The 27,108-nt window shown below is 44.1% G+C and overlaps 1 protein-coding gene across 1 annotated transcript in view; it reads left to right on the top strand.

Moving 5' to 3' along the window:
• The window catches only part of ythdc2 (YTH domain containing 2), a 35,208-nt gene extending 8,780 nt beyond the window's left edge, over positions 1-26,428 (top strand). Inside the window, exons 8-32 of the mRNA XM_014128657.2 lie at positions 2,561-2,717; positions 2,986-3,093; positions 3,195-3,349; positions 10,305-10,440; positions 11,707-11,833; positions 11,935-12,000; positions 12,102-12,280; positions 12,506-12,602; positions 12,883-12,970; positions 13,441-13,521; positions 18,137-18,219; positions 18,343-18,448; positions 18,592-18,711; positions 18,891-19,163; positions 19,328-19,454; positions 19,877-20,085; positions 20,327-20,522; positions 22,303-22,409; positions 22,586-22,705; positions 23,174-23,385; positions 23,925-24,120; positions 24,240-24,446; positions 24,519-24,701; positions 25,133-25,219; positions 25,488-26,428. Of these exons, the coding sequence (XP_013984132.1) occupies positions 2,561-2,717; positions 2,986-3,093; positions 3,195-3,349; positions 10,305-10,440; positions 11,707-11,833; positions 11,935-12,000; positions 12,102-12,280; positions 12,506-12,602; positions 12,883-12,970; positions 13,441-13,521; positions 18,137-18,219; positions 18,343-18,448; positions 18,592-18,711; positions 18,891-19,163; positions 19,328-19,454; positions 19,877-20,085; positions 20,327-20,522; positions 22,303-22,409; positions 22,586-22,705; positions 23,174-23,385; positions 23,925-24,120; positions 24,240-24,446; positions 24,519-24,701; positions 25,133-25,219; positions 25,488-25,493 (3,426 nt within the window). The 3' untranslated portion in view covers positions 25,494-26,428. The remainder of the gene's footprint in view (positions 1-2,560; positions 2,718-2,985; positions 3,094-3,194; positions 3,350-10,304; positions 10,441-11,706; positions 11,834-11,934; positions 12,001-12,101; positions 12,281-12,505; positions 12,603-12,882; positions 12,971-13,440; positions 13,522-18,136; positions 18,220-18,342; positions 18,449-18,591; positions 18,712-18,890; positions 19,164-19,327; positions 19,455-19,876; positions 20,086-20,326; positions 20,523-22,302; positions 22,410-22,585; positions 22,706-23,173; positions 23,386-23,924; positions 24,121-24,239; positions 24,447-24,518; positions 24,702-25,132; positions 25,220-25,487) is intronic.
• The last annotated feature ends 680 nt before the right edge of the window (positions 26,429-27,108 follow it).

The following is a 27,108-nucleotide window of genomic DNA, read 5'->3' as shown; positions in this document are numbered from 1 at the left end:
CTATGTGGATGGAAACTGACATGGCAGACAGAGCTATTCCGCTAATACCATCCTTCACAGAAAGTTATATTACACTGTTAAAGATTAGTATGCCTATGTTAATAAGTCTGTTCTTGATCTCCTCTTCATATAGCTGTCAACAGTAGGCTGCTAATGATGTGATAGTCAGTTTACCAATGACAACAAGGCATGCCAAATGAATGGTAGCTGAGTAGTCAGACCCAACTAGATGGATGAGGTCAGGAATGGAGATCTGAAACAAGCTCAGGCCTAGTCCAGTTGTTTCATATTCCAAATAGCCTAGAGTAAGCTAGACTACTACATTGCATCCAGTAATTGAATTACCGTAAATTCCGGACTATAAGCTGCAACTTTTTACCCACGCTTTGAACCTCGCGGATTAAACAATGACGCGGCTAATATATGGATTTTTCCCGCTTTCAAATTTTTTTTCCCCAAAAAACATTCTGTGACGTGCTCAGTTTTTTGCCGGCATGAAGCTTTCATTAGACCAATGAAATTGCCGAACGGGTTAAAGTCAAACAGTGACGAGAGCGACAATGAAAACGATCCAATATCGGATGAAGCAATTCTGAGGCTATTCAACTCCGACACCGAAGGAGATGACTTCAGTGGTTTCAGTGCACAGGAGGAGGAAGATAGTGACCAATGACTTTCTTGGTAGGCTACTGTTTACTGCAAATTTTGTTACAAGCCGTGTTTCGTTAACGCCTATTTATTTTTGTTACAAGCCGTGTTTCATTAAAGCCTGTGTAAAGTTCATTTGTTTCAATGTACCGGTAGGCACCTGCGGCTTATAGACATGTGCGGCTTATTTATGTTCAAAATATATATATTTTTTTAATTCAGTGGGTGTGGCTTATATTCAGGTGCGCTCAATAGTCCGGAAATTACGGTAAGCATTTTCTCCCCAAGCAAAATTAAGCCAGTTTACATTTTCTATCCACATAAAGACACCTATTAAATATAATTTAGAGCTTGTAGAAAAGGCATTTCTTTATGCAAGTGACATTAAAACTTGAAACTATAATCATTACAGACCACCTCAATTTCCTTTAGGATCAGACAAGACTTCTGTGTTGGCTACAATTGCAGTTACAGGTTTATCAAAAATACAAAATGCTTCAACTTCATGAGGGACGAATTGACTGACCACCCCCGGACCTCCCCCCTACCAACCATAGTCCTACATCAGCACCACCTTATCAGAAAATCCTAAGGATAGCCCTGATTGTAAATTTAAACCTATATATTTAAAGTTAGCTACTGAAGAGCAGCCAGTTACATTTACGTTTTAGTCATTTAGCAGATGCTCTTATCCAGAGTGACTTACAGTTAGTGCATTCATCTTAAAATAGATAGGTGGGACAACCACCTGTCGTAGTAAGTACATTTTCCCTCAAAGTAGCTATCAGTAAATTCGGAGCTAGTAAGGGGAGGTAAGAAAGTCAAGTGTGATTGTTAGTTCACGAAAGACAATTTCTTTGGTCTGGGTGTTTTGGGATTATTTAACATACTCTTTGAAGAGGTAGGGTTTCAGATGTTTTTAGAGGATGGGCAGGGACTCTGCTCTCCTAGCTTCATGGGGAAGCTGGTTCCACCATTGGAGTGCCAGGGTAGAGAAAAGCTTGGACTGGGCTGAACGGGTGCTGTGTTCCCAAAGGGGTAGGAGCGGCAAGAAACCAGAGGTGGCAGAACAGAGTACTCAAGTTGGGCTGTTGGGTTTGAGCATAACCTGAAGGTAGGGAGGGGCAGCACCTCTTGCTGCACTGTAGGCAAGTACCATGGTCTTGTAGTACCAAGTACCCATAAGTCTATAGCTTACCATTCCTACTAAGGCAGTCTTCTGCCAACATCATTATTAGGCCAAAAATAATAATTGCCTACAATTTGAGCAGTATGGGTGTAACACGCACACCGCTGTGCTGAAGTTGTACTCATAAAAATTCTTCAAAGTTGTCAGGTCTGCCACAGATAGAACATTGAGCCAGATGTTTCACCGGATGTATAAATCTGAAGCATCTGGTTGGCATTTCCTCTCACCACCAAATATGGTGATGAGGAAGTCCAGTGGGAGAAGATGGAGCGAGATGGATTTTGGCCGACATTAAGTACATTTTGTCATCAATGAAACATTTTGATCTCCAATATAGTTTACTCTTCCCAAAACTAAAGTCTGTTATGAACAGAATGGACTAAGTTTTGTAGACTTTACCCTTTGCCAAAGTTTTAAAAAATTATATTGTTTAGGAGTCCAAGGGTGAATTTAGCTATTGCACACACGCACTTCACAGAGTAGGTGTTCCCTAACAGAAATATGAAGAAGCATGCTAGAACACGCTAATAAGATCTCGCTAGTTTGTGCTTGGCTCTGCCCACCTCCTTGCTTGTTCTACCCACCATGATTAATTTGCTCCCATTGGAAACGACAGGCGGTGGTCGATCTTGGGTTAGTTATAAAAATCTCTGGGTCTGGTGCGTGAAATCATGTCAATGACTGAATCCTGTTGCCTGTACTTCCAACCTCTTATCCAATCAGGATGAGGTTCACGAGCGGGACGGTCTGAGTGACTTCCTGCTGACCAAGATGAGGGACATGCTCCAGACGATGCCTAATCTGAAGCTCATCCTGTCCAGTGCTGCCCTGGACGTGGAGCTGTTCCTCCGCTACTTTGGCTCCTGTCCTGTCATCCACAGTAAGTCATCTCAATGTGTTTGGATAGACCACCTACAGATACGAGAGTGCAGAAATCACTACAGAATCACTTAATCTATTCATTTGAAATTGGGACGGGGATTCACCAGTGAAACCATTACCTGCAAAAGCCAGGTAATTGCAGGGGAAGACCTCTGTATGGAAGGGGCTAGTGCCTGTCTTGACTGGTCCTGCCAGCACTGATTTGTTAAGGGAAATTAATAAAAATGAGAAATTATGAATGTATACATTTCTCTGCTTTTATCTAGTCAAAGGAAGACCATTTGAGGTGAAGCAACTTTTCCTGGAAGACATCTTGAGGACAACAGGCTATTCAAACAAAGACATGAGGAAATACAAAAAGGAGATCCAGAGGGGTAACTACCAACCATTGGTCATTCATTGTTTCTTTGATTTCCACTTTGATGTCCAGTGTCTCCCAGAATGAACGAGTGTATGCGTGTGTCGTCCCTGGCAGAGGAAAAGCAACAGACGTCTTTGACAGAGTGGTGTAAGGTGCGTGAGGGCGGCTTCCGCCAGGAGCCCCAGAGGGAGAAGACCACCTCGGCCTCCTGTGTCCTTCAGGAGAACGACCTGCTGGACGACGGAGGGGACAGTGTTTTCAGCCAGCTGGTGAGAACAAGTGGATATGGGCCATGCTCATTTCTCAATATCCATGTTTTCTAGGGATGTGTGTTTTTTTATTTCAAGACAATTCAATGCGTATGTAGATACGTGGGCTCTTATACGATGCAGGAACGATACATTTAAGTTTCAAACTATTTGGTTTGATTAGAGGAACGAATCCATGCGTTACAATTCAATGCACTTTCACTTGTTGCGTAAACACATTCATTTTCCATTCTAAATTTAAAATCTGCTGCTGAATGGAGCTCATGCGCTGCACCTCTCTGAGCTTGGGCCTCTCTGAGTTTCTGATTAAAAGTGTTAGAGCTACTAATGTATCAATATTTATCAAATCAAATCAAATCAAATTTATTTTTATATAGCCCTTCGTACATCAGCTGATATTCTCAAAGTGCTGTACAGAAACCCAGCCTAAAACCCCAAACAGCAAGCAAAGCATGTGAAAGAAGCACGGTGGCTAGGAAAAACTCCCTAGGAAAAACTCCCTAGAAAGGCCAAAAACCTAGGAAGAAACCTAGAGAGGAACCAGGCTATGAGGGGTGGCCAGTCCTCTTCTGGCTGTGCAGGGTGGATATTATAACAGAACATGGTCAAAATGTTAAAATGTTAAAATGTTCATAAATGACCAGCATGGTCAAATAATAATAATCATAGTAGTTGTCGAGGGTGCAACAAGCACGTCCGGTGAACAGGTCAGGGTTCCATAGCCGCAGGCAGAACAGTTGAAACTGGAGCAGCAGCACGGCCAGGTGGACTGGGGACAGCAAGGAGTCATCATACCAGGTAGTCCTGAGGCATGGTCCTAGGGCTCAGGTCCTCCGAGAGAAAGACAGAAAGAGAGAAAGAGAGAATTAGAGAGAGCATATTTAAATACACACAGGACACCGGATAAGACAAGAGAAATACTCCAGATGTAACAGACTGACCCTAGCCCCCCGACACATAAACTACTGCAGCATAAATACTGGAGGCTGAGACAGGAGGGATCAGAAGACACTGTGGCCCCATCCGATGATACCCCGGACAGGGCCAAACAGGCAGGATATAACCCCACCCACTTTGCCAAAGCACAGGCCCCACACCACTAGAGGGATGTCTCCAACCACCAACTTACCGTCCCAAGACAAGGCCGAGTATAGCCCACAACGATCTCCGCCATGGCACAACCCAAGGGGGGGGCGCCAACCCAGACAGGAAGACCACGTCAGTGACTCAACCCACTCAAGTGACGCACCCCTCCCATGGACGGCAAGGAAGAACACCGGTAGGCCAGTGACTCAGCCCCTGTAAAAGGGTTAGAGGCAGAGAATCCCAGTGGAAAGAGGGGAACCGGCAAGGCAGAGACAGCAAGGGCGGTTCGTTGCTCCAGCCTTTCCGTTCACCTTCACACTCCTGGGCCAGACTATACTTAATCATAGGACCTACTGAAGAGATAAGTCTTCAGTAAAGACTTAAAGGTTGAGACTGAGTCTGCGTCTCTCACATTGGTAGGCAGACCATTCCATAAAAATGGAGCTCTATAGGAGAAAGCCCTACCTCCAGCCGTTTGCTTAGAAATTCTAGGGACAATTAGGAGGCCTGCGTCTTGTGACCGTAGCGTACGTGTAGGTATGTACGGCAGGACCAAATCGGAAAGATAGGTAGGAGCAAGCCCATGTAATGCTTTGTAGGTTAGCAGTAAAACCTTGAAATCAGCCCTTGCCTTAACAGGAAGCCAGTGTAGGGAGGCTAACACTGGAGTAATATGATCAAATTTTTTGGTTCTAGTCAGGATTCTAGCAGCCGTATTTAGCACTAACTGAAGTTTATTTAGTGCTTTATCCGGGTAGCCGGAAAGTAGAGCATTGCAGTAGTCCAGCCTAGAAGTAACAAAAGCATGGATTAATTTTTCTGCGTCATTTTTGGACAGAAAATTTCTGATTTTTGCAATGTTACGTAGATGGAAAAAAGCTGTCCTTGAAACAGTCTTGATATGTTCTTCAAAAGAGAGATCAGGGTCCAGAGTAACGCCGAGGTCCTTCACAGTTTTATTTGAGACGACTGTACAACCATCCAGATTAATTGTCAGATTCAACAGAAGATCTCTTTGTTTCTTGGGACCTAGAACAAGCATCTCTGTTTTGTCCGAGTTTAAAAGTAGAAAGTTTGCAGCCATCCACTTCTTTATGTCTGAAACACAGGCTTCTAGCGAGGGCAATTTTGGGGCTTCACCATGTTTCATTGAAATGTACAGCTGTGTGTCGTCTGCATAGCAGTGAAATTTAACATTATGTTTTCGAATGACATCCCCAAGAGGTAAAATATATAGTGAAAACAATAGTGGTCCTAAAACGGAACCTTGAGGAACACCGAAATTTACAATTGATTTGTCAGAGGACAAACCATTCACAGAGACAAACTGATATCTTTCCGACAGATAAGATCTAAACCAGGCCAGAACTTGTCCATGTAGACCAATTTGGGTTTCCAATCTCTCCAAAAGAATGTGGTGATCGATGGTATCAAAAGCGGCACTAAGATCTAGGAGCACGAGGACAGATGCAGAGCCTCGGTCTGACGTCATTAAAAGGTCATTTACCACCTTCACAAGTGCAGTCTCAGTGCTATGATGGGGTCTAAAACCAGACTGAAGCGTTTCGTATACATTGTTTGTCTTCAGGAAGGCAGTCAGTTGCTGTGCAACAGCTTTTTCTAAAATTTTGGAGAGGAATGGAAGATTCGATATAGGCCGATAGTTTTTTATAATTTCTGGATCAAGATTCGGCTTTTTCAAGAGAGGCTTTATTACTGCCACTTTTAGTGAGCTTGGTACACATCCGGTGGATAGAGAGCCGTTTATTATGTTCAACATAGGAGGGCCAAGCACAGGAAGCAGCTCTTTCAGTAGTTTAGTTGGAATAGGGTCCAGTATGCAGCTTGAGGGTTTGGAGGCCATGATTATTTTCATCATTGCGTCAAGCGATATAGTACTAAAACACTTTAGTATCTCCCTTGATCCTAGGTCCTGGCAGAGTTGTGCAGACTCAGGACAATGGAGCTTTGGAGGAATACCCAGATTTAAAGAGGAGTCTGTAATTTGCTTTCTAATGATCATGATCTTTTCCTCAAAGAAGTTCATAAATGTATTACTGCTGAAGTGAAAGCCATCCTCCATTTGCGAAGGCTGCTTTTTAGTTAGCTTTGCGACAGTATCAAAAAGAAATTTCGGATTGTTCTTATTTTCCTCAATTAAGTTGGAAAAATAGGATGATCGAGCAGCAGTAAGGGCTCTTCGATACTGCACGGTACTGTCTTTCCAAGCTAGTCGGAAGACTTCCAGTTTGGTGTGGCGCCATTTCCGTTCCAATTTTCTGGAAGCTTGCTTCAGAGCTCGTGTATTTTCTGTATACCAGGGAGCTAGTTTCTTATGACAGATGTTTTTAGTTTTTAGGGGTGCAACTGCATCTAGGGTATTGCGCAAGGTTAAATTGAGTTCCTCGGTTAGGTGGTTAACTGATTTTTGTCCTCTGACGTCCTTGGGTAGGCAGAGGCAGTCTGGAAGGGCATCAAGGAATCTTTGGGTTGTCTGAGAATTTATAGCACGACTTTTAATGCTCCTTGGTTGGGGTCTGAGCAGATTATTTGTTGCAATTGCAAACGTAATAAAATGGTGGTCCGATAGTCCAGGATTATGAGGAAAAACATTTAGATCCACAACATTTATTCCATGGGACAAAACTAGGTCCAGAGTATGACTGTGGCAGTGAGTAGGTCCAGAGACATGTTGGACAAAACCCACTGAGTCGATGATGGCTCCGAAAGCCTTTTGGAGTGGGTCTGTGGACTTTTCCATGTGAATGTTAAAGTCACCAAAAATTTGAATATTATCTGCTATGACTACAAGATCCGATAGGAATTCAGGGAACTCAGTGAGGAACACTGCATATGGCCCAGGAGGCCTATAAACAGTAGCTATAAAAAGTGAGTGAGTAGGCTGCATAGATTTCATGACTAGAAGCTCAAAAGACGAAAACGTCATTGTTGTTTTTTTTTTGTAAATTGAAATTTGCTATCGTAAATGTTAGCAACACCTCCGCCTTTGCCGGATGCACGGGGGTATGGTCACTAATGTAACCTGGGGGTGAGGCCTCATTTAACACAGTAAATTCATCAGGCTTAAGCCATGTTTCAGTCAGGCCAATCACATCAAGATTATTATCAGTGATTAGTTCATTGACTATAACTGCCTTGGAAGTGAGGGATCTAACATTAAGTAACCCAATTTTGAGATGTGAGGTATCACAATCTCTTTCAATAATGGCAGGAATGGAGGAGGTCTTTATACTAGTGAGATTGCTAAAGCGAACACCGCCATTTTTAATTTTGCCCAACCTAGATCGAGGCACAGACACGGTCTCAATGGGGGAAGCTGAGCTGACTACACTGACTGTGCTAGTGGCAGACTCCACTAAGCTGGCAGGCTGGCTAACAGCCTGCTGCCTGGCCTGCACCCTATTTCATTGTGGAGCTAGAGGAGTTAGAGCCCTGTCTATGTTCGTAGATAAGATGAGAGCACCCCTCCAGCTAGGATGGAGTCCGTCACTCCTCAACAGGCCAGGCTTGGTCCTGTTTGTGGGTGAGTCCCAGAAAGAGGGCCAATTATCTACAAATTCTATCTTTTGGGAGGGGCAGAAAACAGTTTTCAACCAGCGATTGAGTTGTGAGACTCTGCTGTAGAGCTCATCACTCCCCCTAACTGGGAGGGGGCCAGAGACAATTAATCGATGCCGACACATCTTTCTAGCTGATTTACACGCTGAAGCTATGTTGCGCTTGGTGACCTCTGACTGTTTCATCCTAACATCGTTGGTGCCGACGTGGATAACAATATCTCTATACTCTCTACACTCGCCAGTTTTAGCTTTAGCCAGCACCGTCTTTAGATTAGCCTTAACGTCGGTAGCCCTGCCCCCTGGTAAACAGTGTATGATCGCTGGATGATTAGTTTTAAGTCTAATACTGCGGGTAATGGAGTCGCCAATGACTAGGGTTTTCAATTTGTCAGAGCTAATGGTGGGAGCCGTCGGCGTCTCAGACCCCACAACGGGAGGAGTAGAGACCAGAGAAGTCTCGGCCTCCGACTCCGACTCGCTTAATGGGGAGAACCGGTTGAAAGTTTCTGTCGGCTGAATAAGCGACACCGGTTGAGCATTCCTACAGCGTTTCCCTCCAGAAGCCATGAGAAAGATGTCCGGCTGCGGGGACCGTGCGAGGGGGTTTATACTAACGTTACTATCTGTACTTACTGGTGGCACAGACGCTGTTTCATCCTTTCCTACACTGAAATTACCCTTGCCTAACGATCGCGTCTGAAGCTGGGCTTGCAGCACAGCTATCCTTTATCTTAAAAGATTAGCTATGAGATAGCCAATGAATATAAATATATAGTGTGAAGGAAAAGTTAAGCTTAATGACAATTGTGTTAGACAGCTGTACTGTGTGCTTTAAAGCTATTATCCAAGTTGAAGCTTTGAGGTCCAGAGTTGAGTTTGAGGGGTTTTGACGACTCAGGAGTGAGCTCGTTTTGGCTAGATGTGATACATCTTATGTCAAATTTGACTTTTCTTTGTGGATTAGGAGAACATACGCAGCAGGTTAGGATAATTGTTAAGGTTAGCTAAAATGCAAAAAAAAGTGTACTTTTATGATTTCATTTGACTAAAGTTGTATCCCTTCTAGCCATGACAGAGTGAGTGAGTTTCCTTCTTGTCCTTGTTATGAAATTATCAACTTTACCTTGTATGTCTAAAAATGACTATATGTATTGAAGAGTTCAAATAAAACTACCTACCAACTATTGCTGATGGTTAACCTGAACAATCAAAAATAAATTTGAATGTAAGCCCTGATCATGTATAGCCAGATAAAATGTAAATAACCTTGAAAATGACATTCGTTGTCACTCGACTAATAAAGCATAATATTGCGCAAGCCATTTTACCAAGGTGACTCGCAGATGTGCCAGATGAGGAATAACATGCTGACCACGCTGCTCGTGTCGCGTGCGCGAGCTTTGCAAAATAAATGTACACATGTTATTCAATCATTGCACCCACACTGCTCACTCGCGTCAAAGAGCGTCTGCGTCGCCAGGTGCTGCAAGTCCCGCCTCTCCTATCTCATTTGTTTTTAGGAGCATATACCCACATGGGTGATTTGAAAGATGAACTGAGGTCCACACTCCAGTTCAGTTGGTAGTGGTAATGCTCTTTAAAGTTGGTTGCCAACCGCATGGCCGCCCTTTTGATATTTCAACCTGCATGTCCTGATCCCGTCTGGTGTGGGTGGACTAAATCAACATGCGCGCAATGGCACAGGCACGCAAGCGGTCTGGTCAGCAAAGCCTACCTCTCCTTGGTCAACGCGCAAAGCTGCACACAACTGATATTGCCTCGGGTTGTTAAGCATTCAAAATTATTCAATTACATGTAGATCAATGACTGTGAACACAATTACATGCTTGCTTTGACACTAAAGGAGAGAACCCAGTTGTCACAAAAGACGAGAGGTATTTTTGGAAGGTAGAAAGAAAGTAATTTGGAGAAAATACATTTAGTGAACCAGCGATTCGTAACGTTTAAATCGATTTCCTGACCGATGCAGGCTACATTTTGGATCTGTTAGGGGTCCCGCAGACCGATGCGCTCATATCTTCGGCATCGGTCCCCGGTTCAAGTGTTTATTGGTGAATCATTACATCCTTAATGATTTTGATGTTATTTTCTCCCAGTTGCTTCAGTTATTTTCAGTATATACTCTGGATGCATCAAAGTGATACCACTACTTATTTTCTGATTATTCACTCTTTAGTTCACCAACGTCACAGAGGGTATATTTTCTGGTTCTTACTAAAAGTGGCACTGGGTTTGCTATTAGTTTGATACAGGATGTCTTGTTCCAGAATGAGAAAGATGTGGCATCATTGGACCCGTGGCTGCTGAAGGAGATGGATGCCTGCATCTCAGACATCTTCCTCAACCAGGACGCTGACGCCTTCGTCCAGCTCTTCAATCTCATCTTGAGTGAGAACGTCAGCGGTAAGTTGGGTTTTGTGTGCATCTTTAATTAGGTGCCACAGTTTATTCTTGTATCTACACTACATGACCAAAAGTATGTGGACACCAGCTTGTCGAACATCTCATTCCAAAATTGTTGGCATTTTGCTGCTATACAAGCCTCCATCCACTCTTCTGGGAAGGCTTTCCACTAGATGTTGGAACATTGCTGTGGGTCTTGCTTCCATTCAGCAATGAGCATTAGTGAGGTCGGGCACAGTCGGCGTTCCAATTCATCCCAAGGAGTTCGATGGGGATGACGTCAGGGCTCTGTGCAGGCCAGTCAAGTTCTTCCACACCAATCTCGACAAACCATTTCTGTATGGACCTCGCTTTGTGCACGAAGACATTGTCATGCTGAAACGGGAAAGGTTGTTTCCCAAACTGTTGCCACAAAGTTGAATCGTCAAGAATGTCATTGTATGCTGGTAGCATTAAGATTTCCCTTAATTAGAACTAAGAAACCTAGCCCGAACCAGGAAAAACAGCCCCAGACCATTATTCTTCCTCCACCAAACTTTACAGTTGGCACTATGCATTGGGGCAGGTAGAGTTCTCCTGGCATCTGCCAAACCCAGATTGGTGAAGCGTGATTCATCACTCTAGAGAACACGTTTCCACAGCTCCAGAGTCCAATGGCGGGCGAGCTTTACACCAGCCAACGCTTGGCATTGGGCTTGGTGATCTTAGGCTTGAGTGTGGCTGCTCGGCCATGGAAACCCATTTCATGAAGCTCCCGACGAAAAGTTATTGTGCTGACATTGCTTCCAGAGGCAGTTTAGAACTCAGTAGTGAGTGTTGCAAACGAGGACAGACGATTTTGAAGTGCTTCAGCACTTGGTGTTCCCGTTCTGTGAGTTTGTGTGGCCTACCACTTCACGGCTGAGCCGTTGTTGCTCCTAGATGTTTCCACTTCGCAATAACATTCCTTACAGTTGACTGGGGAGATTTGATGAATTGACTTGTTGGAAAAGTGGCATCCTATGACAATGCGACGTTGAAAGTCACTGAGCTCCTCAGTAATGCCATTCTACTGAAAATGTTTGTCTATGGCGATTGCATGGCTTTGTGCCTGATTTTATACACCTGTCAGCAACTGATTTGAAGGGTTGTCCACATGCTTTTGTTTATGTAGTGTCTTATTTGTGTAAAAAATGACACCAATGTTATCAAAAATGTATATATTTTTTGAGTAATATTTTCAATAGTTATCAGCCAGATATGTCCTCCTCCCCTTCTGCTCCTCAGTGGACTACATGCACAGTGAAACAAGCGCCACTCCACTCATGGTGGCAGCAGGTCGAGGCTTCCTCAGTCAGATTGAGCAGCTTTTGAGTATGGGAGCCAGTGTCAGAATCAAGGCCTCCAATGGCTGGTACGGGTTTATTAAATAACTGTATAAATGCATCCTATTTTTAGTTACTCTATATACCATTACTAAGTCTGAAATCTTGATCAGTATTTGGTTTGTTTCAGGACTGCGCTGGACTGGGCCAAGCACTTCCAGCAGGCAGAAGTGGTGGACCTACTAGAATCCTACCTGTAAGAGCACCATTTATCACTATCATTATTATGAATGACCACATGGAAACCCTGGCATTGTTTGTGGAGGATGATAACAGAAAGCCTCATTCCCTTGGTAGCTCATCCCTGGAGGCGGGGAAGCTGGACGAGTGGTCCCTGGTGCAGGCTGCCACCACAGAGATGAGCCCGGAGGACCAGGAGCTGCTCAAGGAATACCACCACAGCTTTGACGATGAGAGGGTGGACCTGGACCTCATCATGCACCTGCTGCACAACATTTGCACCAGCTCAGAAGATGGTGAGAGATTATTTTGTCTTGTGACTACTGGATGTCTTGTATTTTTTTACTTTTCAAAATGTTTGATACAAAGTGTCAGTGCCAAATTTACATTTACATTTTAATCATTTAGCAGACGCTCTTATCCAGAGCGACTTAACAGTAGTGAATGCATACATTTCATACATTTTTATTTTCCTTGCTTATATAGAATGACAAGTTTAATTTAAATATTTTCCATGTCAGGTGCGGTTTTGATCTTCCTCCCCGGATACGATGAGATTGTGGGTCTGAGGGACCGTATTCTGTACGACGATAAAAGATTCACAGACCACTCTCAAAGGTACCGTCAGTTAAATGACTGGCAAGAGCAATGTGTCACTCTCAACAGTTCATAATTGGGTCATCAGTATTTCAACATAGTTCTTGTCAATTATTCTGTACGTCAATCTATTTGGTTTTATTTTTATTTTCCATGCTGTTACTCCGTGTTCCTGTTTATGCAACCCAAATGTTGATTTACACCCAACACATTTACAAGTCAGATTAGTAAACCTCCCTAGATTGACAGAAATGGCCAAACCACATCTAGAGCCTCAGATCTGTGTGTTGTTTCTCCATAGGTACCAGGTCTTTACACTCCACTCCAACATGCAGACCTCGGATCAGAAGAAAGTGCTGAGGAACACTCCTGCTGGAGTCCGGAAAATAGTGAGTATTTTTACGTCTACTGTGCTGGCTAACACACCAAAGATCAGTTTGACCACTTGGGTCCAAAGTGTTCCTTAAAGTGACAGTCAGCAGTAGAAACAATAACAAAGCGTACTCCTCGCCCCTGTTTCTGTAAAAAGCTGAGGAACGGGGCTGGAGAAATGTAACCACTCTCAAATTCATAGAGTTATGATATCAAAATTATGGTTTTAATCATGTTTTGAAGCTATGTAGTGTTTGTTTACAAACACAGTAAAACAAGCTTATATTTTGGGTTCTGATGGGGTTCGAGACTTGAACTAAGCTCATGAGGCATATATAAGTTATATTCTCAAAGAATCAATGGTAAATATCAATAATTTATATGTAAAACCATTTTTACTTGCAACTGCTGATTTCCCCTGTAAACCAAAATACCATTCAATCCCAGCTTCTTGTTCAGAAATCAAGTCTTTTCCTCTCTTCCTCAGATTCTCTCCACTAACATCGCGGAGACAAGTATCACTGTCAACGATGTCGTATTTGTCATTGATGCAGGAAAAGTAAAAGAGGTTTGAAAACAAGTCTACTGCACACATTTTACATTGACATTTGTAATTTAGCAGACACTCATATCCAGACTGACTTAGTTAGTGCTTTCATCTTAACCTCTCTGGGCTAGGCGGTACGTAATCGTCCCACCTACGTAACAGCCAGTGTAATCCAGTGGCGCGATTTTCAAATACCTTAAAAATCCTATTACTTCAATTTCTCAAACATATGACTATTTTACAGCTATTTAAAGACAAGATTCTCGTTAATCTAACCACACTGTCCGATTTCAAAAAGGCGTTACAACGAAAGCAAAACATTAGATTATGTCAGCAGAGTACCCAGCCAGAAATAATCAGACACCCATTTTTCAAGCTAGCATATGTCACAAAAACCCAGAAGACAGCTAAATGCAGCACTAACCTTTGATCTTCATCAGATGACAACCCTAGGACATTATGTTATACAATACATGCATGTTTTGTTCAATCAAGTTCATATTTAAATCAAAAACCAGCTTTTTACATTGGCATGTGACGTTCAGAACTAGCATACCCCCCGCAAACTTCCGGGGAATTTACTAACAATTTACTAAATTACTCACGATAAACGTTCACAAAAAGCATAACAATTATTTTAAGAATTATAGATACAGAACTCCTCTATGCACTCGATATGTCCGATTTTAAAATAGCTTTTTGGTGAAGGCACATTTTGCAATATTCTAAGTACATAGCCCAGCAAACTTCCGGGGAATTTACTAACAATTTACTAAATTACTCACGATAAACGTTCACAAAAAGCATAACAATTATTTTAAGAATTATAGATACAGAACTCCTCTATGCACTCGATATGTCCGATTTTAAAATAGCTTTTTGGTGAAGGCACATTTTGCAATATTCTAAGTACATAGCCCAGCCATCACGGGCTAGCTATTTAGACACCCGGCAAGTTTAGCCTTCACCAAAATCAGATTTACTATTACAAAAGTTTGATTACCTTTTGTTGTCTTCGTCAGAATGCACTCCCAGGACTGCTACTTCAATAACAAATGTTGGTTTGGTCCAAAATAATCCATCGTTATATCCGAATAGCGGCGTTTTGTTCGTGCGTTCCAGAAACTATGCGAAAGGGTAAATCAGGGTTGCACGCATGGCGCAATTCGTGACAAAAAAAATCTAAATATTCCATTACCGTACTTCGAAGCATGTCAACCGCTGTTTAAAATCCATTTTTATGCCATTTTTCTCGTAAAAAAGCGATAATATTCTGACCGGGAATATCCTTTTAGGTAAACAGACAAAGGAAAAGAAAGCTTTCGGTCGACGCGGGCACGAGCCTGAGTCTCACAGTACTGTAACCAGCCACTACCCAAACGCGCTACTTTGTTTCAGCCAGAGCCTGCAAAGCCACGATTCAGCTTTTTGCCGCCTTCTGAGAGTCCATGTGAGCTGTAGAAAGTGTCACGTTATAGCAGAGATCCTTTGTAATGGATAGAGATGGCAAAGAAGTTCAAGAAATGGTCAGACAGGGTACTTCCTGTACAGAATCTTCTCAGGTTTTGACCTGCCATTTGAGTTCTGTTATACTCACAGACACCATTCAAACAGTTTTAGAAACTTTAGGGTGTTTTCTATCCAAAGCCAATAATTATATGCATATTCTAGTTACTGTGCAGGAGGAGTAACCAGATTAAATCGGTACGTTTTTTATCCAGCCGTGTCAATACTGCCCCCTAGCCCTAACAGGTTAAGATAGCTAGATGGGCCAACCACATATCACACTCCTAGTAAGTACATTTTTGAAAGGGGGGGTGGCATTTTTTAAGATGCTCTTTTGAAGAGGTATGGTTTCAGATGTTTTCCGAAGATGGGCAGAGACTCTGCTGTCCTAGTTTCAGGGGGAAGCTGGTTCCACCATTGGAGTGCCAGGAAAGAGAAGAGCTTGGGGAGAGACCCTGTGAGGACAGGACAGAACTGATTGACTTGGTGTATGAAGAGGAGAGGGCCTAGAACCGAGCCCTGGGGGACACCAGTAGTGAGAGTATGTGGTGCGGGGGGTGGAGGAATAACGAGGGAGGAGAAGTTGGAAAAGAGTTTCCTGGGGTTAGAGGCAGAAGCTTGACATTTTGAGTGATAGAAAGTGACTTTAACAGTGGATACAGAGGAACAGAAGGTAGAGAGGAGGGAGTGAAAGGATGATAGGTCCTCCGGAAGTGCCAGTAGACCAGTTCTGTAAGGTCGCATTAAGTCACTCAGCCACGGCGCGGGAGGGGCCAAGTCAGCCGGGAGGAAAGGGGACAAGAGGGAGAAGTATTTAGCAGAAGGGAGAGATGATAGGATTGATGAGGAGAGAATAGTGGGAGAGTGAAGATTGTGACAGCGCATGACTATCTGGGTAGGGGTTGAATGGCTAGGTTTGGAGGGGAGACAGCCTATAGGGAGGAGGTCAGAGACCTGACCGTGTGGTGCAAGGACAACAAGCGCTCCCTCAACATGATCAAGACAAAAGAGATGATTGTGGACTACAGGAAAAGTAGGAACGAGCACGTCCCCGTGCTCATCGACGGGCTGTAGTGGAACAGTTTGAGAGCTTCAAGTTCCTTGGCGTCCACATCACCATCAGACTAACATGGTCCAAGCACACCAAGACAGTCGTGAAGCGGGCACGAGAAAACCTATTCCCCCTCATCAGACTGAAAAGATTGGGCATGGGTTCTCAGATCCTCAAAAGGTTTTACAGCTGCACCACCGAGAGCATCCTGACGGGTTGCATCACTGCCTGGTATGGCAACTGCTCGACCTCCGACCGCAAGGCACTACAGAACGGCTCAGTACATCACCGGGGCCAAGCTTCCTGCCATCCAGGAACTCTTTACAAGGCGGTGTCAGAGGAAAGCCGTAAAAATTGTCAAAGACTCCAGCCAACCTAGTCATAGACTGTTCTCTCTGCTACCGCATGGCAAGCAGTACCGGAGCGCCAAGTCTAGGTCCAAGAGGCTTCTAAACAGCTTCTGCCCCCAAGCCATAAGACTCCTGAACGGCTAATCAAATGGCTACCCAGACTATTTGCATTGCCCCCCCCCCCTTCTATGCTGCTGCTACTCTTTGTTATTATCTATGCATAGTCACTTTAATAACTCTACCTACATATACATATTACCTCAATTACCTCGACACCGGTGCCCCCACACATTGACTCTGTACCGGTACCCCCTGTAAATAGCCCTGCTATTGTTCTTTACTGCTGCTCTTTAATTGTTTGTTATTCTTATCTCTTACTTTTTTATAGGTATTTTCTTAAAACTGCATTGTTGGTTAAGGGCTTGTAAGTAAGCATTTCACTGTAAGGTCTACAACTGTTGTATTCGGCGCATGTCACAAATAAAATTTGAGACCGAGAAGGAAACAAAGTAGTGATCAGAGACTTGGAGGGGGGTTGCAGTGAGCTTAGTAGGTGGACAGCTTAGGCTTGGCGGTATCCAGATTGGCATACCTTCATACCGACCTTGTGCCATACTGGGATATCTGTTAATACTGACACTGAACACAAGGGGCACTGTTTTCAAATGCCTATGTAATCCCAAGGTTACCAATTTTAACAAGTATATGTAAAATCCAATTGAGAATGATAACTAAATGCTAACGAGCGCATTGCGGGCATTTTATACAGTGTCTGACCGAAACTATACAAGTAACCAAAAAAAATGGACTTATGCGTGCACAAAACAAATATTAGACTGCAAGGCTCTTGATCCAGGAAGGGATTCTCTGCTTGATTTCGGAAGAAGCCAACTGCTTAGCTAGATAGTTAACTAGCTACTAAACTAGCAAACCAAATGCCCAACTGCAGTGCATTTAGCACATTTTAGACAGTTTAACTTAATAGTTATAAGAAATCTAGCTGACAAACATTTAGTTGAATTCCATACTGTAATTAGATTACCTGGGGCATGCTGCACAACAATAAGTGACTCGAGGCTCCGGTCTCTCATCGTTGTGTGCTGGTGGTGTATATACAATGCCTTCAGAACGTATTCAGCCCCCGTGACTTTTTCCACATTTTGTTAGGTTACAGCCTTATTCTAAAATATATTATTTATTTTTTCCCTCATCAATTTACACACAATACCCCATAATGACAAAGCAAACAAAAACGATTTTACATGTATAAAAAATGGAAATATCACATTTACATAAGTATTCAGACCCTTTACTCAGTTCTTTGTTGAAGCACCTTTGGCAGTGATTACAGCCTCGATTCTTCTTGGGTGTGACTGTACAAGATAGCACACCTGTATTTGGGGAGTTTCTCCTGTTCTTTTTGATCAGGTTTAAGTCGGCTCTGGCTGTGTGCTTAGGGTCATTGTCCTGTTGGAAGGTGAACCTTCACACCAGTCTGAGGTCCTGAGCACTCTGGAGCAGGTTTCCATCAAGGATCTGTCTCTGTACTTTGCTCCATTCATCTTTCTCTCGATCCTGACTAGTCTCCCAGTCCATGCCACTGAAAAGCATCCCCACAGCATGATGCTGCCACCACGATGTTTCACCGTAGGGATGGTGCCAGACAGAGTACGGCACGCCCCCCTGAGAGAATAGCAAATCTGATACATGATTTGTTTCACCATCACAGAAGTCCTTTGATGCCCTGAACCATGTGACCATGCTGAAGATGGTGTGGATCTCCAAGGCCAGCTCTCTGCAGAGGAAGGGCAGGTGAGGCACCGTGTACATCTGAGCCCTACCACAGAGACGTATCACGATAAGGGAGTATCATCTCTTATGAAGCCTCAAAATGTCTTAAGCCCTCTTATGAATGAGTCCTGTGTTGTTTGACAGAGCTGGACGTTGCCGACCAGGGATCTGCTTCCACCTCTTCAGTCGTCTCCGCTTCAACAACATGCTGGAGTACCAGGTCCCCCAGCTACTGAGGATGCCCCTGCAGGTACACACACTTCAAGCAGAATGTGTGAAACATACTTTATACAGATAAAGTTATTATAAACCCTTGCATGCAAGCATACCCCTCACACACTCATAAGGCAGAGTTGATTGTGTTAACTCCTCCCATTTCTCTCTCTCTTTCAGGAACTATGTCTCCACACCAAGCTGTTGGCCCCAATCACCTGTTCCATCGCTGAATTCCTGTCCAAAGCACCCGAACCACCTCCCATCCTCATTGTCAAAAACGCAGTGCAGATGCTCAAGGTAAAAGCTATTTTAGGTTTTGAACCAATCATGACCTGAATAATATTTTATCTTCTGTCCTTTATCATTGACTATTTTTGTTATTGAGGTGGAGGGCATCAGTTCTTGGCACTGTGACTCTACATAATGACCATAGATAGAACACAACACTAACCATTGAATTGATCCCCCATCCATAGACCATAGACGCCATGGACCCGTGGGAGGACCTGACGGAGCTGGGCTACCACCTGGCTGACCTGCCTGTGGAGCCCCACCTGGGCAAGATGGTGCTGTGTGCCGTGGTGCTCAAGTGCCTAGACCCCATCTTGACCATCGCCTGCACGCTGGCCCATCGCGACCCTTTTGTGCTGCCTTCCCAGGCCTCCCAGAAGAGGGCATCCATGCTGTGCCGGAAGCGCTTTACTGCAGGGACCTTCAGCGACCATATGGCCCTGCTCCGAGCCTTCCAGGTAACGGGGGGAATTTGGGGTTTAATGAAAAAACTCTGTCAAATTGCTGTTGAGATGTTTAGAGCTAAATGTTTTTCATTTGTTATTAACCTGCACAAATCGTATTGAAAAAAACACTGTCCAAGCGACATGTTCCAAACTACATCTCTCTTGCTGTGTTGTAGGCTTGGCAGAAGGCCCGCACCGATGGCTGGGAAAGGTCCTTCTGTGAGAAGAACTTCCTGTCCCAGGCTACCATGGAGATCATCATAGGGATGAGGACCCAGCTGCTAGGACAGCTCCGAGCCATAGGTCAGCCTTATCTATCTTGTTGTATGCTCTCCTTCTCGGTAATACAGTGGTTCTGAGGGCTCAGGTGGAGCATGGTGGACCAAGGTTGGTTGTATACTGAATGTATTCATTTAACTGTAAGTGGTGTTGGATAAAGACTAATGTTCTACTGAAGCCCACACAACCTCCAACTAACCCTCTGTGAAATGAATAGCCTTGTGAGTCATCCACACGTCTTGGTGCCCACCATGTCCTGTGCCCCCCCCCCCCCCCACACACACAGCACCACTGCGACTCATATCCTGTGGAATTGTTCTTTGTCCCTCCCACCTCCCCCTACACTCTCTCACACACTGCACCACTACGGCTCCCTCGAAGGACAGATCCCTCACAGAACATTTTTCAGAAAGAAAAATCTTTTCCATTGTGTATTCCGCCACCAGGCTTTGTGCGGGCACGGGGCGGCGGGGACATCCGTGACGTGAACCTGAACTCTGAGAACTGGTCAGTGGTGAAGGCAGCCCTGGTGGCCGGAATGTACCCCAACCTGATCCATGTGGACCGTGAGAGCTGTTCTCTCTCTGGGGCCAAGGAGAAGAGGGTCCGCTTCCACCCCACCTCCATCCTCAGCCAGCCACAGCCCCACAAGAAGGTAGCTAGCACACATCCTCTCTTCACCTACTTGACTGACTTCTTATTTAACTCCTAGTGGAGCAAAGGGTCTTCTTCAGTGAACCCTGTTTAGTGCAGTTTTCTTAAATACAGTAGGTGCTTCCTGTCATCTTTTTTTTTACTGTATGCTTACATTTAGTCCAAACCATATATACTCAAACCAACCCTGACTCAAAGCAACAAACTAAAAACATGTTTGTACTTGTTCCTTCATCTCGTAGATCCCCCCAGCCAATGGTCAGGTGGCAGCCGTCCAGTCCCTGCCCACCGATTGGTTGATCTATGACGAGATGACGCGAGCCCATAGGATAGCCAGCATCCGCTGCTGCTCTGTGGTCTCCCCCATAACCGTAGCCATCTTCGGGGGCTGTGCCAAACTGCCCAGCACAGCCCTACAAGAACCTGCTGTTCAGAAAGGTAGGGTTATCTAACTGAAGGAAACATCCTTTGCTACATGTTGTGTATAATATTTTAATTTAACTAAATTGAAGAATTGAGTTACTCAAGTTTTGCCTGTATTTGTACTACACTTAAACGGATAGTTCACCCAAATTACAATGATATATTGCTTTCCTTACCCTGTAAGCGGTCTATGGACAAGGTATGACAGTAATCCATGCTGTGGTTTAGTTTCCCTGGCACAGTTTTCACATGCTAACATTTTAGCATTTGTGGCACAAATCCCAAAAACCTCTTAAGGATCTGATTTTTTTATTTTATTTTTAAATGCCAAAAATGACATACCCAAATCTAACTGCCTGTAGCTCAGAACCTGAAGCAAGGATATGCATATTATTGATACCATTTGAAAGGAAACACTTTGAAGTTTGTGGAAATGTGAAATTAATGTAGGATAATATAACACATTAGATCTGGTAAAAGATAATACAAAGAGAAAAAAAACATGCATTTGGTACAATCTTTGAAATAAAAGAGCAAGGCCATAATGTATTATTCCAGCCCATGCGCAATTTAGATTTGGGCCACTAGATGGCAGCAGTGTGTGTGCAAAGTTTTACACTAATCCAATGAACCATTGCATTTCTGTTCAAAATGTTGAACCAAGACTGCCCAAATGTGCCTATTTGGTTTATTAATACATTTTCAAGTTCATAACTGTGCACTCTCCTCATTCAATAGCATGGCATTCTTTCACTGTAATAGCTACTGTAAATTGGACAGTGTAGTTAGATTAACAAGAATTTAAGCTTTCTGCCCATATCAGATATGTCTATGTCCTGGGGAAAAAATGTGTTTCTTACAACCTCATGCTATTCACAATGGCCTACTTAACTCAACCGACCTGCAGGGGGGACACCGATCCCGTGGAGGTTTTAAGTAATGGGACCGATTTTTAGCATTTTTCACGCATCATGTTGAAAACCTCTATAGTGACTTTGTTGAGCTTCACAATCAATTTTAGATACTTTCGGATGATTTGGACATGATGTGCGAGAAATGCTAATAGCGGTCCCATGACATGAATGGGATTTGTGCCACAAATGTAACAGTGCTAGAGAAACTAAACCAAAGCATGGATTGCTGTCATACCCTGTCCATAGACTGCTTGCAAGGTAAGGAAACCCATGTTTGTAGGTAGGGCTGGGTGGTATATCGTGAATACCAGTGGATTTTTACAATATTGTCTATAATGATAGGTTGATCCAGTGCTAAATAAATGAAAGTTCTCTAAATTGGACTACTTTTCTGTCAGTTTTGTCCTAGTTTGGCTGTGTATAAAATAATCATTGGAGAATGCCTTTAAAACCACTAAGAATCCATTTGTTGCCATCCTAGGGTCAAGCACTACTCTTTAATATATTTACAACTTTTATTCAGAAGCATAAAATACTGTTGAATACTGTCAAACATGAGAGAAATGTTGTGATTATATTTTGACTGTCCCAGCCTTCCCTGTAGCTGAGAGCATGGTGTTTGCAATGCCAGGGGTGTGGGTTCGATTCCCACGGGGGGCCAGCACAGAGAAGAAAAAAATTGTATGTAAAAAGTTGTATGAAATGTATGCATTCACTACTGTAAGTCGCTCTGGATAAGAGTGTCTGCTAAATGACTAAAATGTAAAATGTAGACTGTATCGCCCAGCCCTACTTGTAGATTTCACTCTCTGCCTGTATGGTCACTAGATGATGTGTATTCTGTAAACAACGAAACCTAACCTCCCATGTTTCTGCTGTAGATGACGTGGTGAATGAGAGCAGTGACAGTGAGATGGAGGATCGCTCTACAGCCAACCTGGCTCAGATGAAGATCGACGAGTGGCTCAACTTCAAACTGGACAAAGAGGTGAGGATCAAGGTTTGTTATTTTGCAGTGCTGATATACTCAACGTGCCCTTCAAGCAATACAACTGGGCATTTCATTTAAACAGCAGTTTGCATTTAGTGCTCATTATATTCTTAGCTGTGTAACCCACTCTCCTCCCTCACTACTTTCCTCCCTCCAATCCTTCTGTCTGTCAGATGGTGGGTCTGGTGTTCCAGCTGAGGCAGAAGTGGCACGGTTTGTTCCTGAGGAGGATCCGCTCCCCCTCCAAGCCCTGGTCCCAGCTGGATGAGGCCACCATACGGGCCCTGGTGTCGGTCAGTTCTGCACTCTGGCTTAAATTATGAAAGAAATGTTGGAAATACCACAGTAAATGGGCCTGTTAGCTGCCACGCCTGTTAGCTGTCACCCCTGTTAGCTGTCACGCCTGTTAGCTGTCACCCCTGTTAGCTGTCACCCCCTGTTAGCTGTCACCCCTGTTAGCTGTCACCCCCTGTTAGCTGTCACCCCCTGTTAGCTGTCACCCCCTGTTAGCTGTCACCCCCTGTTAGCTGTCACCCCCTGTTAGCTGTCCTACCCCCTGTTAGCTGTCACCCCCTGTTAGCTGTCACCCCCTGTTAGCTGTCCCCCCTGTTAGCTGTCCCCGTTTTCCCCCTGTTAGCTGTCCCCGTTGTGTCCCTGTTAGCTGTCCCCGCCTGTTAGCTGTCACGCCTGTTAGCTGTCCCCCCCGTTAGCTGTCCCCCCGTTAGCTGTCACTGACCCATCCATCCTCATCCTGTCTCCAGGTGCTGGGGGCTGAGGATCAGACTGCAGGGCTGCAGCAGCCCACAGGGATTGGCCAGAGGCCCCGGCCCATGTCCTCTGAGGAGCCCCCCCAGACCTCCTCCTGGAGGAACGCCAACAGCAGGAGAACCTCCGGCCCCACAGCCAGCCCTGACATCCCGGAGCTCCCTGACGAACCCCTCATCCCCACCCCCTCACACACAGCCACAGACAGGTGAGGAGAGGGGTTTAGATGTCAGTATGGGAAATGGACCAACTATGATCAAATGTTTTATCTCAGTATTTACAGTACAATGCCTTATAGCAGGGGTCGGCAACAGGCAGCCCGCAGACCAAAACTGGCCTGCAAGATATATATTTGGGGGGGGAAAAAAAGAAATCACAAGGAATTCAGCAAAAAAGTTGTTTAATTTTGGAAATCTGTTCCCAAGTATTCCCACGAATAAATAAAAAAAGACACGATCGTGTCTCAATGTAATCAAGGTATGAAATGATTGTACAATCAATGAAAATAACAATCTCTTTGGGCTTAGTTGCAGTGTACAAATTATTATAATTATGTTCTGGCTTCCCGACCATCTGCTCCAACAAGAATCTGCCCGTGGCTGAGTCTAGTTGCCTACATAGGTTAGCCTTATAGGTTAGCTCAGGCTATATCAACCTGCTAATTACATTTTTGTAAACCTGATCTATGTCCAGTTCCAGGCCAGTCCTCTAACCCCCCAGACCGTCCACCCCTCCCTCTTCCTCCAGGTCCTCCAGACTCTCCCCTGCCTCCAGACTGTCCCCTGCCTCGGCCCTCCTGCACCCCAAAGCCCCCCATGGCAGCAGGGACAAGGGCTCCAGGCGCCCCACAGACGACCACTCCTCCACCCCCAAGTCTCCTGAATCGGCTTCACTAGGCTTCCCCAGCCCCTGTCCCAGCCCCTCCCCCACCTCATCAGGAAAGGTACACAAATAATCAATATTTTTATTACTACAGGTTTGTCTCCAGCAACGGTTAAAGTCCTTTATCCCAGTGTGTAAATCTAAATATATCATAGTTTCTCAACTCAATGTCCCCCTCAGTGCTCCAAGTCTCCGTCCCCGAGGCCAGGTGTTGCACCGGTGCGTTACTTCATCATGAAGAGCAGCAACCTGAGGAACCTTGACATCTCCCAGCAGAAAGGCATCTGGTCCACCACGCCCAGCAACGAGCTCAAACTCAACAGAGCCTTCCTGGAGAGCAGCCTGGTCTTCCTGGTCTTCTCTGTGCAGGGCTCTGGACACTTCCAGGTGTGTGTGTGTGTGTGTAAGTGAGAGGAAATGGAGAATGGCAGGCTGTAACATGACATTTTCGTACCTCAGGGCTATGCACGGATGACGTCGGTCATTGGACAGGAGCGCTGTCAGGACTGGGGCTCCACAGGGCTGGGGGGGGTCTTCAGTGTGGAGTGGACCAGGAAGGAGAGCCTGCCCTTCCAGTGTACCCACCAGCTGCTCAACCCCTGGAACGACAACAAGAAGGTGCAGATCAGCAGAGACGGACAGGTGGGTTACCTGACTAACATCAATACAGTCACAACATTTCCAAAGACTAGGACTAATATAGAACCAATATAATCAAATGAACAAACAGATATGTTACACAGCTAATATGGTTAGAATGACCTCACAGACTACTGTTAAGATGTGGGTTCAAGATGATCCCACTATCAGAGAACAATATTGTCAACAAACAAGATTCAATAGTTGAAGACTCATTAAACCATCTTGCCAAAACACACCCACTAAAATGCCCTGCAAGACATCAAGTGAGATGAGTGGTTTATTTGTCGGGGAGGATGCACAACCAATATATTGCTAAATAGCTAATTTCCATCTATGGTCTGTATATTTCTATGACTGAAATGTAACTAATTTTGTTTTCATCTCATCTCACCCTCCTTCCTCACTTCTCCTCCCTCTGCTTCCTGGTGTAGGAGTTGGAGCCCCAGGCTGGAGGCCAGCTGCTGCAGCTGTGGGAGAGACTCTCAGGGAAACCACAGCAACCACAACAGCAACACGAGGTACAACAGGCCCCATCTTTATCATCAGATAACCACAGGTTACACACAACGTGACTCCAGAAATAGAATTTGCACAGTGTTTAAGAAAATATGACAAAATAACTGCTCACTCTTGGATAGTCCCATTTCTCATTTTATAATGCACCAAACTATGGTTTAATTTTACTGAGCCTTGACCTGTTGTTTTGCTATGTCCATTTGATTATTTAAAAAAAATACCATTACTAGTTGGCAATGTGGTCATTACATGTATTTCCTCCCTCTTTAGCCATGAGAGATTGCACTGACCTTCAGGACCTCACCACTTGACTTGGCTATGTGTCATTATAACAGATCGAAGACAGCATTATAACAGATCGAGGGCTAGTTTTATTCCTAAATGTGTTTTGAACCACCTCCACACACACTTCTTTGTCAGTGGTCCACAATCAGTTACCCAATGTGTTTGTATTTGGCAAAAAAAATTGATTGATTTGTAACTGGGATTCATGTTCTGAAGTTGTTAACCTTTTCAGATGCTATAATGTTTTGTTCAAGAATATCTAAGTGCAGAAAGCTGTGTTAACATGAAGTGACCTCACGAGAAAAGTTATTTGTTTTTAATTTTAATTTTCCTGGTGTTTTTTGAAGCAAATTATAACTATGATGACAAGACTGACATCTACTCTAATTCCCAGTGACATATAAGGGACTACAGTGAAATGTAATGATGATTGGGACATTCAGTGAGGAATCGTGTTTTTTTTTTTCCCCCAATGCTTCTCACAGCACATATGAGTTGCATGTACCATAGCACTCCATGGCACACAATGTGTTGAATGTTATTTGTTAACATGTTTGAATGTGTGTCACTGCACAAGGTCGCTCAGACTGGAGCAACCGAAACCATAGCAACCATAATGTAACCTTGTACTGTAGCTAAGCTGTGCCTGGTGAGACCTTACTAGAGGTCATGTCTTTCTCTGTCAATGACCAAAATGTTTGTTTTTATTCATTTCAATGGATTTATGGATAAAAGAATTGCTTTTATCCAGTTTTTGGATACAAAATGTTCTGAGCGTTTCAATTTTTTTTTATCTCTGTTCATTTTAGCCCTGGTAAAGCAGGGGGTTACATATTACGATTGACTGACAAGTCTGTGTTCGTTTAGATTTTTTTTATGGTTGTATTATTGAAGTAAGAAATAGATATAAAGAATTTTTATCAATAGACTCTTAGCTTTTTTTATACACCCACATTGCAGTATCACCTGAAAGGGAAAGTTCACCCTAAAATCAAAGATATGGTGCCAAATCTTAATAATAATAATTTGGTGGGTGCTTATATTTGTCCTTTCACACATGTACAAGTGTATATTAATACGCATTTGTGAATTGTACATGTATTTTCTGCTTAGCCCACTCTCCCTGAGACACCCTCAGAGTGGGGTCACGGCCAGGGTCTGCTATTATCAACGGGGACCCTCAAGCAATTATTGTTAAGTGCCTTGCTCAAGGGCATATCAACAGATTTTTCACCTTTTTGGCTCGGGGATTCGAACTAGCGATCTTTTGGTTACTGGCCCACCGCTCTAACTGCTAGGCTACCTGCCGCCCATAAAATATTTTCTACCTACCGTAATTTCCGGACTATAAGCCGCAACTTTTTTCCCACGCTTTGAACCTCGCGGCTTAAACAATGACGCGGCTAATATATGGATTTGCCAGTGGGTCCTGACAGCGTGGAGCATTGTCAAAAAATCCACTATCAACGGGTTTCGAAAGGCTGGACTGCTGCGTGTTGAGGGCTCAGCGGGGGATTTGCCTCTGGATGAAAGTGACAATGAAAACGATCCAATATCGGATGAAGCAATTCTGAGGCTATTCAACTCCGACACCGAAGGAGATGAC

The sequence above is a fragment of the Salmo salar genome, chromosome ssa11, assembly GCF_905237065.1.
Source record: "Salmo salar chromosome ssa11, Ssal_v3.1, whole genome shotgun sequence".
In the NCBI taxonomy this organism is placed as follows: domain Eukaryota; kingdom Metazoa; phylum Chordata; class Actinopteri; order Salmoniformes; family Salmonidae; genus Salmo; species Salmo salar.
Note: the sequence above shows the minus strand (reverse complement) of the source record. Positions and strands in the feature narration are given on the sequence as shown.